The 10,564-nt window shown below is 42.5% G+C and overlaps 1 protein-coding gene across 2 annotated transcripts; it reads right to left on the reverse strand.

Annotated features, from left to right (window-relative positions):
* Positions 1-1,592: 1,592 nt before the first annotated feature.
* On the reverse strand, positions 1,593-4,436 carry LOC144219505 (procathepsin L-like). Of its 2 annotated transcripts, none has more exons than XM_077749522.1 (5): positions 4,349-4,436; positions 3,813-3,949; positions 3,402-3,524; positions 3,189-3,314; positions 1,593-1,696 (listed from the first exon to the last, which is right to left on the reverse strand). In XM_077749522.1, the coding sequence occupies exons 2-5, from the start codon at positions 3,936-3,938 to the stop codon at positions 1,664-1,666; spliced, it is 408 nt and encodes a 135-aa protein (XP_077605648.1). In that variant the 5' UTR covers positions 3,939-3,949; positions 4,349-4,436; the 3' UTR covers positions 1,593-1,663. The 2 variants fall into 2 exon arrangements, with proteins under 2 accessions (XP_077605648.1, XP_077605647.1); XM_077749521.1 differs by having other exon boundaries at positions 3,189-3,317.
* Positions 4,437-10,564: the final 6,128 nt, after the last annotated feature.

The following is a 10,564-nucleotide window of genomic DNA, read 5'->3' on the forward strand; positions in this document are numbered from 1 at the left end:
GTTACTTTAGGAAGGGGCCCAAATGCCCACGGCCCCCACCCAGACTTCTCTCTCCCAACCATCTCCTATTGCCTGATAGGGAATCAATACAGTCTATTGGCAGAGAAAAGAGAAAACTCAGGCCTGGCTTACAGTTGGCTCTCCACGATGGGCAGGCACCCCCCCAAAAGTGGACAAATGTGGCACTGATGTCCCTCTGGGCCACCCATGAAGGACAGTTAAGAATGGAGATCCTAACCAGGGATAGAACTTCTAGCTGTGTACTTGGCTGCTCACTTGGCTTGGAGGGAGAAATGGCCAGACATAGGATCATATTCTGATTCATGAGCTTGGCCGATGGTTTGGCAGGATGACCAGGGACTTAGAAGGACTATGATTGGATAATTGGCTCCAAGGAAACTAGGGGGTGGGGGAAGTATGTGGATAAACATCTCTGAATGGGTGAAATGTGAAGATATTTGTGTCCCAGGAGAATGTCACCAAGGGCTGAGCTCAGCAGAAGAGAATTTTAACAATCAAGTGGGTAGGGTAATCTGTTCTGTGAATAGCAGTCAGCCTCTTTCCACAACCACCCCTGCCTTTACCCAATGGGCCCATGGACAAAATGACCATGGTGGCAAGGATGGAGGTTAGTCATGGACTCAGCAACACAGACTTCTATTCACAAGGGCAACCTGGCAATGGCCACTGCTGAGTGTATGGAGACCTCCTCAATGTCTAAAAGATTAAGCAGATATTAGAAGTCTTTGTATTTTTCAAAGACATTTGTATTTATTTAAACTTGTGAAAAGTTCCCAAGGCCATCATGCATAGAAACACATTGAATGGAAGCCAATTGCCATGAAATAACACTGAAAACAAATTTCAATTTTAAGAGTCTTGTCTGAGACATAAAAATAAACTTACTGTCAGAGCTGAAGAAACAAAGATGCCCCTTAAAGCTCTCAAAGGGAGACACTGGTTTGGATTCTGGCCTCCCAACTGTGAGAAAACAGATTTCCTTTACTTTAAGCCAATGGGTTTGTGGTTTTTGTTTCATCAGCACCAAAAACTGACCATAGCTGGTCTACACAGCGAGTCTTGTGCTCTCGTCAGCAACCCAGGAGCACAACTGGACTCACACAGTCAAGATCAGCCTCAACAAGTAGACTCACTGAACATCCAGGTGGGAAGAGTAAGATACCTGTCAGCTCACAGTGGTTCTCAGCCACCCATTGGGGCTGCAAGACCATGTTATATTCCCATAATCATAGTGCTTCTTGGCCACCCGTCAGGGCCACAAGACTGTGTTATATCCCCACAATGTCCACCTAGATCTCAGGAGTCCACAAGCTCAACAGGATGCTGGGCTCTCAGGGAAATCAGCAGGCCAAGGTAAGAGAAGTTTAAAAAACTCACATGGCTTACCAAAGGTGTCACCAGAGCAGTGGATTTAAGGATTTTCAGGCAGAAAGGGGGCTCCAGAAAGTTTGCTACCATTTCCTCCCTTGTCTGTCTTCTGCCATGTCAGTCAGGCCCCAGCCAGGGTTCCACACCAGAGAGGGGACCCCTGACAGAGAAGCATTCTCTCACACACAAATATGCACTCCAAATACACTTTGCTTCCTTCTTTTTTTATTTAATTTGTGATAATTCACATGTTCTTTACTCTTCAATGCCACTTTCACTCGACATCAAATGTTCCTTGTTTTTTTCCCTACAAGGGAGAGAAGAACATGACAAAGAGATAGAGGAGAACTGGGAGCCCATCCACATCTTGGTTGTGGCACCAGACCCCTCCTCATACTGGGGATACTGATGGCCTTTTGTCACTGACATCCTGGCCTCTGATAGCAAGTCATCTTGCTACAGGGCTGGCTCCCAGAGTCAGGTCTCCTGGGGCAGCTTGGCTCTCCTTTGGTCACTCAAGTGCAGGAGAATAGTCCTGGCCTGCATTTCTTGGACCACCATCATTGTCCCTGGAAGTCTGGGATCCTTTGTCAAATGATCATCACACTGTCCTGGGTATCAACCTAACTTGCAGGACAAATGAAGCTTCCAGGAACACGAGCTGCATTTGAAACCAAAAAGCCCTCTTGTGCCTAAGAAGTTCTTTCGTTAAGGAACAGGCCAGAAAACATATTCTCAAGTGGAGTCAACTATTCACCTGGGAGGGGGGGCCCTATCTCTTCCTGCCCATCTCTCTAGTGTGGGTCAGACCGTTCCTAGAGCTAGAGAGGGTGAGGTCTTGGACAAGGATGCTTGATAGCTTGTATATAGTATTTTTTTTAATATTTAGAAACATCCTTTTAGTTCAAATGTCCTTTTTATGTATTTTCCATTGCTTCCATGTAAGGCTGTTGTCAAAATGTATACAAGGCTTCACCCCTCCGTCTGACCTTGGCTGCAATGTCACCCTCTCCAAGAAATGTGTCTTCGCCCAGAATTAAAATTAACACAACCTTTCCTGGTACTGCCCTCCCCTTCCCTAATTTGTTTTTCCCATAGCATTGCCTCCATACTATTCCATTGTGTTTGTTCAGGCTGCTATTGTGTCTCTCCACACATCAGCACTGAGTCTACACAGAGATCATGAATTTTTGTTTTGTTCACCTCTCTGTCCTCAGCACTCAGACAGGACCTGGCACAAGGTAAGCACATCATAAAATCTGCTGCCCGACTGAATTAATAAATGATATATACAAGTTATATGTGAATACATCCTCATAGTTTTAAGAGTCAAGCAGCAAAGATAAAGCAACGATCCCTTTTATTTTACTCTATTCCCCCCAAGAAACTATTAATCATCATTTTTCTTTATCTTTGCTTGTAATTTTGTGCCTTTTACTTTTACTTTTACAAAAGTGGTATCACATCATATATTTGCAAAATGCCTTTTTCACGGCTCAATCAGTGCAAAAATTTGCCAGTTTTCTGGAACTTCTGTCCTGCAAGGGCACCAGTTGCACTAAAAGCCCAACAAGAACCACACTGACTCTGAAAACAAATTATAAAGCTCCCAGTCTACAAAACAAATAGCACTTGGCACTTGGCACACCTTGACAACAGCCCATTGATCTGAAAACTCTCTTAAGACAGCAATCTGCATACTGCACCACAGTCTACCATAGCAGGGGACACTTCCTTTTTGGCTTTACTCTTGGAGAGAGACCTAATCAGTTGTCACCCTGATTCCTCACAGGACTTACACCAGTTGTCTGTCTCTTGTCCACAGGTACAGAGGTACTAGCAAACAAAGGTATATGAAACATTTTCCCATTCTTGCCCTTCTGGATTTTAAGACCATTCATTGTGTTCCTGAACTCTTCATCGGTCTGCTAGGAAAAGAAAGGACATGCTGACAAGCTTGAGATTTTTTCATTCAGCAATCCATTTCGTTCAGCAATCCATGCCACACTCACCATGTCAGCAAACCCATTCATTGCCACCGTGAAGCCTTGTTTGTCTTGATTGTATTTCTGATTGTACTGTTCAATCAGCCACATATTCGTCTCCCACACTGATTTCCTCCATCCTTCATCATCCTAAAGGCAAACATATAGCTTATCTTTGTGTCTATTTAAAATTGACTCACCTGCACCAAGTAAATGTTCTGACAGAGAGGAGAAGAAACCACAGCCAAGGATAGCCTGATGCTTCTGGGAGTTGTTCTCCAACAACTGCACAGCAGGGCATGTGCCCACGTTGTGCACAGTCACAGGGCCCTGCTTACTGCCTTGGTAAGAGTGGCCTCAGGAAGCTGCTTTCTGCTATGAACTCCCATCAGCACACTGTTCTCTGTGGGTCCCAGGGAAAGGTTAGATGTTACCAACCTCATTATATATTTTCCCATGTGCAGCTTTCCACTGAGACCACCGTGCATCTAAATTTGGATCGCCATGTGGAGCAGCTGAGGCTATTGCCAGGCAAAGGGCAGCCAGGAAGAGTAAGGGATGCATGTTTCAGAAACCTAGGCAGGGAAAAGAAATGAGTTTCCGATTAGACCAAACCGTCTAAAAAACCATATTCTTTTATTCTGAGATGTTAGAGCCCCTAGGTGGAACTGAATTTATCCTCAGTTTTTATTCTCAGGGCTGCGGAGAAAGGCTGAGGGTGTGGAATGTTCTGGGGGCCCGCTGCCCACCTCCCCACCCTGTCACTTGCCCATAGCTTGCAGGGGACTTGGTTCTTGACGCAGGCAGGGGTGGAACCCGCCGCCAGGCATCTGAGGATGAGGCTGCCGCATCTGGTGGTGCCATTCCAGGGGACAATGCCTCCTGGGAGCCCCCAAACACCCAACCCCCAAGGCTAGCAGCCATGCTGGTCCCCAGGGTGGCTCCTCTGCTCAGGCCCAGAGTGGCAAGATCACCTGTGGCAGGTACCACTGGACAGGCACAATCACAGACTCGGATCCGAAGGTCTCACAGCCTGATAGTGGGTCCTATGCCTCCCATTTAACGCCCGGAATTCTACTCTGCTGGCCCCACCTCCGCCAGATTCCCTCGCCGCGATTGGCTGAGCTGGCCTGTGGGCGGGGCCTCTGTGCCCTGGAATTCAGATCAAAGGACCGCCATACTGGACACCACCTTGCCCCAGGGGAGCCTGAGCCTGCCTCAACCGACTAGCGAATTGGGCTGTGGGACCAGGGATTGCGCCGAGGCGGTGGAACACAAGGTCCAGAGCCTCCCTGGGGACCGGATCTACTGGTTACCCCGAATTCATGGGAGCTCCCAGTGGTTCACCGGAAAGAAATTTGCAAGAAGGCCCAAGTGGGTTTTCAGCGTCACTCTGCGTGTCTTTTAGTCCTAGAGTTTGGGATAAAAATCTCTAGGAAGGCTGAGAACAGGATAATCTAATTCAGTAGTTTCTGTTTATTCCAAGCAAAAGTGGGGCAGGAAAAGGAATGCAGTGCCCACAGGGGGATGTGTTATCACTGTTTCAGGATGGGACGCCTCTGGGTTATGGAAGAATCTGGAGAGGGCTGGAAATACAGGATGCAATAAGCAAGACCTAATCCTTGTAAGGAAAGTGTTTGGGCAGAAGGGGTGTCCGGGGAAGGTGCGGCATTTTGTAATGCTTCTATCGTGGCTCCCCTGTTCACGGGTTCTTCCCTCTCAACCCTTTCTCAAAACCTGTAGAAACAAGTTATTTACAGAAAAATCTGGCTTAATAAAAGGAGGAAAGACAGAATGTAGAAACTGCTTTTTCCTGCCTGATCGCTGTATTATGTTCCTCAGTATCCAAGGACATTTTCAAATACTTAATTTAAGAACTTTGCTTTAGGAGCGCGTGGATGGTTCTGTGGGTTAGGCCTCCGACTTCAGCTCAGGTCATGATCTCATGATTCCTGAGCTCCAGCCCCGCGGCAGCTCTGTGATGTGAGATTCTGCGTCTCTTTCTCTCTCTGCCCCTCCCCCACTGTGCTCTGTCTCTCGAAAATAAATAAGTGTAAAAAATTTTTGGAAAGAACTTTGCTTTAATGACTTTGACTTCAATGATTTTTACTCTAATTTACAATTAATGTCAGGATTTAAATGACAGTCTGTTTTAGATGGAGAGGAAATATATCATTAAATATTAATGTATATAATTAAGAATTTAAGGAACAAAACCAGAAATATACATGTTTGTCCTTCCTATTACTTAAAAGATATATTTATTGTAGAAAACACCTATAAGAAAAAGAACTATCATGACGTTCTATCTCTTCCTACATCACTTTTTTCTCCATGCATATTTTGAATTCTTCTGATAAAAATGTAATCATAGTTTATGTGGATTGGTAAACTAATTTTTACTTAAGATTAAATTAATAAACCTTCTAGAGATAAAATTTCAGTGGCATCATGTACACTCACGTTGCTGTACAACCATTCCCACTGTTCATCTTTATTTTTTTCTTTCATAGTTTGTCAAGTTGGTTTCCATAAAACACCAGTGCTCATCCCAACAATAGCATCACCGCCCTTCCCCTCTCCCCCAGCCCCATCATCCCTCAGTTTGTTCACAGTATTCAAGAGTCTCTCCTGGATTGCCTCCCTCCCTCTCCCCAACTATTTTTTCCCCTTCTCTCCCCCATGGTCTTCTGTTAAGTTTGTCCTGATCCTCCTATACATGAAAACATATGGTATCTGCCTTTCTCTGACTGACTTATTTCCCTCAGCATAACACCCTCAAGGTCCATCCATGTTGCTACACATGGCCAGATTTCATTCTTTCTCATTGCCATGTAGTATTCCATTGGATAGATAAAACACGTCTTCTAGATCCATTCATCAGTTGAAGGACACTTAGGCTCTTTCCATGTTTTGACTATTTTTGAAAGGGCTACAATGAACACTGGGGTACATGTACCCCTATGCATCAGCACTCCTGTATCCCTTGGGTAAATTCCTAGCAGTGCTATTGCTGGGTCATAGGGGAGTTCTATTGTTAATTTTTGAGGAACCTCCTCACTGTTTCCCAGAGGGGCTGCACGAGTTTACATTCCCACCAACAGTGTAGGAGGGTGCCTGTTTCTCCACATCCTCACCAGCAACTAGAGTCCTCTGATTTGCTCATTTTAGCCACTCTGACTGGCGTGAGGTGGTATCTCAGTGTGGTTTTGATTTGTATTTCCCTGATAAGGAGGGATGCTGAGGATCATTTCATGTGTCTGTAGGCCATCTGGATGTCCTCTTTGGAGAAGTGTCTGTTCATGTCTTCTGCCCATTTCTTCACTTGGTTGTTTGTTTTTCCGGTCTGGAGTTTGGTGAGTTCCTTATAGATTTTGGATGCTAGCCCTTTATCCGATATGCCATTTGCAACTATCATTTCCCATTCCATCAGTTGCCTATTAGTTTTATTGATTACTTCCTTTGCTGTGCAGAAGCTTTTTATCTTGATGAGGTCCCAAAGTTCATTTTTACTGTTGATTCCCTTGCCTTTGGGGATGTGTCAAGTAAGAAATTGCTGCGGTTGAGGTCAAGGAACTTGCTTCCTGCTTTCTTCTCTAGGGTTTTGATAATTTCTTGTCTCACATTCAGGTCTTTCATCCATTTTGAGTTTATTTTTGTGTATGGTGTAAGAAAGTGATCTAGTTTCATTCTTTTCCACGTTGCTGTCCAGTTCTCCCAGCACCATCTGTTAAAAAGGCTGTCTTTTTTCCATTGGATACTCTTTCCTATTTGCCAAAGGTTAATTGGCTATACATTTGTGGGTCCAATTCTGAGTTCTCTATTCTATTCCATTGGTCTGTGTCTGTTTTCGTGCCAATACTATACTGTCTTGATGATGACAGCTTTGTAGGAGAGGCAAAAGTCTGGGATTGTGATGCCTCCCATTTTGGTTTTCTTCTTCAATATTACTTTGGCTATTGGGGGTCTTTTGTGGTTCCAAACAAATTTTAGGATAGTTTCTTCTAGCTTTGAGAAGAATGCTGGTGCAATTTTGATTGGGATAGCATTGAATGTGTAGACTGCTTTGGGTAGTAATGACATTTTAACAATATTTATTCTTCTGATCCATGAGCATGGAATATTTTTCTATTTCTTTGTGTCTTCTTCAATTTCCTTCATAAGTTTTCTGTAGTTTTCATCATACAGATCTTTTCTATCTCTGGTTAGGTTTATTCCTAGGTATTTTATGGTTTTTTGTCTAATTGTGAAGGGGATCAGTTTCTTGATTTCTCTTTCTGTTGCCTCATTATTGGTGTATAAAAATGCAACCACTTTCTGTACATTGATTTTTGTACCCTGCGACTTTTCTGAATTCATGGATCAGTTCTAGTAGGCTTCTGGTGGAGTCTGTCGGCTTTTCCATGCAGAGTATCATGTCATCTGCGAAAAGTAAAGTTTGACTTCCTCTTTGCCAATTCTGATGCCTTTGTTGGTGTCTGATGGCTGATGCTAGGACTTCCAGCACTATGTTAAACAGCAGTGGTGAGAGTGGACATCCCTGTCATGTTCCTGATCTCAGGGGGAAAGCTCTCAGTTTTTCCCCGTTGAGGATGATGTTAGCTGAAGGCTTCTCATAGATGGCTTTTATGGTGTTTGAGTAAGTTCCTTCTATCCCGACTTTCTCGAGGGTCTTTACTAAGAAGGGATGCTGTATTTTGTCAAATGCTTTTTCTGCATCTATCGACAGAATCATATGGTTTTTATCTTTTCATCTGTTACTGTGATGTATTGCATTGATTGATTTGTGAATATTGAACCAGCCCTGTAACCCAGGAATGAATCCCACTTGATCATGGTGGACAATTCTTTTTATATGCTGTTGTACTGGATTTGCAAGTATCTTGCTGAGGACTTTTGCATCCGTATTCATCAAGGATATTGGCCTGTAGTTCTCTTTTTTTGCTGGGTCTCTGTCTGGTTGGGGAATCAAAGCGATGCTGGCTTCGTAGAATGAATCCAGAAGTTTTTCTTCCATTTCTATTGTTTTGAATAGCTTGAGAAGAATCTGTGTTAACTCTGATTTAAATGTCTGGTAGAATTCCCCAGGGAAGCCATCTGGCCCAGGACTCTTATTTGTTGGGAGATTTTTTCCACCCTGTCTTTGTATTTCTTTCCTTCTTTCTTCTTTCCTTCTTTCTTCTTTCCTTCCTTCTTTCTTCTTTCCTTCCTTCTTTCTTTCTTTCTTTCTTTCTTTCTTTCTTTCTTTCTTTCTTTCTTTCCTTCTTTCTTTCTTTTTNGATAAATTCTTCAGCTGTCATTTCTTCCTGGAATTTCTTTAGAGGCGAGTTCTTACATTTCATCATTTTGGCTAGCTTTCTGTCTCTTGTAAGTTTTAAAAGCTTGTAATGCACTCTGCACTTGTGAGTTCTGCTATATTAAAGCAGGCTCATTGACGGCCCACGTCTGTCCATTCAGGAAGTGTTCTTTTAATGGTGTCCCTTGGTCTCTCTTGTTGTGCCTTTGNGCCCTGTTGGGAGATTTTTAGTAACTACTTCAATTTCTTCACCAGTTATGGGTCTGTTCAAGATTTTCTATCTCTTCCCGTGTGAATTTTGGTAGTGTGTGTGTGTTTATGAATTTGTCCATTTCTTCTAGGTTGTCCAGTTTGTTGGCATATAATTTCTCATAGCATTCCTGATAATTGCTTATATTTCTGAGGGATTGGTTGTAATAAATCCATTTTCATTGGTGATTTTGTCCATTTGGGTGCTCTCTCTTTTCTTTTTGAGAAGTCTGGATAGAGGTTTATCAATTTTGTTTACTTCTTCAAAAAACCAACACTTGGTTTCGTTGATCTGTTCACTGTTGTTTATTTTTTTAGTCCATATTGTTTATTTCTGCCCTGATCTTTATAATTTCTCTTCTTCTTCTGTGTTAGTGGTGCTCTTGATGCTCTGCTTCTAGTTCCTTTAGGTGCACTGTTAGATTTTTTATTTACTCTTTTCTAGTTTCTTGAAATAGGCCTGAAATGCAATGTACTTTCCTCTTAGGACTCCCTTTCCATTTTAATTTTCATTTGTTTCCATATATTTTTAAATTTAAAATTTAAATTTCTTCTGTAATAACCTGATTGGCCTGTGCATTCTTTAGTAGGGTGTTTTAACGTCCATGTTTTTGGAGGTTTTCCAGACTTCTTCCTGTGATTGATTTCAAGTTTCATAGCATTATGATCTGAAAGTGTGCATGGTATGATCTCATTTCTTTTATGTTTATTGATACCTGCTTTATGTTCAAGTATGTGATCTATCTTGGAGAATGTACCGTGTGCACTCAAGAAGAAAGTGAATCCCATAGCCTCAGGATGTAGAGTTCTAACTATATCTTTCAGATCCATCTGGTCCAATGTGTTGTTCAGGTCCATTGTTTTTTTAGTGATTTTCTGTCTAGTAGATCTATCCATTGCTGTAAGTGGAGTATTAAAGTCCCCCACTATTGGCACATTCTTATCCATAAGATTATTTCTGTTTGTGAATCATTGTTTTATGTATTTGGGTGCTCCCAAATTCAGTGTGTAGACATAATTGTTAGCTCTTCCTGCTGGATAGACCCTATAACTATTATAGAATGCCCTTCTTCATCCCTTGTTATTGCCATTAACTTAAAGTCCAGTTTGGATATAAGTATGGCTACTCCAGCTTTCTTTTTATTTCCAGTAGCATATAGATATTTCTCCATCCCCTTACTTTCAATCTGAAGGTGCTCAGGTCTAAAATGAGGCTCTTGTAGACAGCAAATAGCTGGATTTTGTTTTTTAAACGATTCAGCTACCCTATGTCTTTTGATTGAAGCATTTAGTCCATTTACATTCAGTGTTATTATTGAAAAATATGGGTCTAGAGTCATTGTGTTCTCTGCAGGATTCATGCTTGTGGTGGTGTCTCTGGGGCCTTGTGTTCCTTGCAACGTTTCCCTTCATAGAGTCCCCATTAGGATTTCTTGTAGAGCTGGTTTAGTGGTGATGAATTCCTACAATTTTTGTTTATTTGGGAAAACCTTTATCTCTCTTTCTATTCTCAATGACAGGCTTGCTGGATAGAGGATTCTTGACTTCATATTTTTTTCTGTTGATCACGTTGAAGATTTCCTGCCATTCCTTTCTGGCCTGCCAAGTTTCAGTAGATAGGTCTGCAACTACTCTGATAGGTCTC

Source organism: Crocuta crocuta, unplaced genomic scaffold, assembly GCF_008692635.1.
Source record: "Crocuta crocuta isolate KB4526 unplaced genomic scaffold, BGI_CrCroc_1.0 scaffold99, whole genome shotgun sequence".
In the NCBI taxonomy this organism is placed as follows: domain Eukaryota; kingdom Metazoa; phylum Chordata; class Mammalia; order Carnivora; family Hyaenidae; genus Crocuta; species Crocuta crocuta.

Coding starts and splice junctions, on each gene's coding strand:
- LOC144219505 (XM_077749521.1), bottom strand. CDS start 3,938: ATGCATCCCTTACTCTTCCTGGCTGCCCTTTGCCTGGCAATAGCCTCA. Junction 3,525..3,812: donor ATGGGAAAATATATAATGAG/GTTGGTAACATC, acceptor GTTTGCCTTTAG/GATGATGAAGGATGGAGGAA. Junction 3,318..3,401: donor TGAATGGGTTTGCTGACATG/GTGAGTGTGGCA, acceptor TTCTTTTCCTAG/CAGACCGATGAAGAGTTCAG.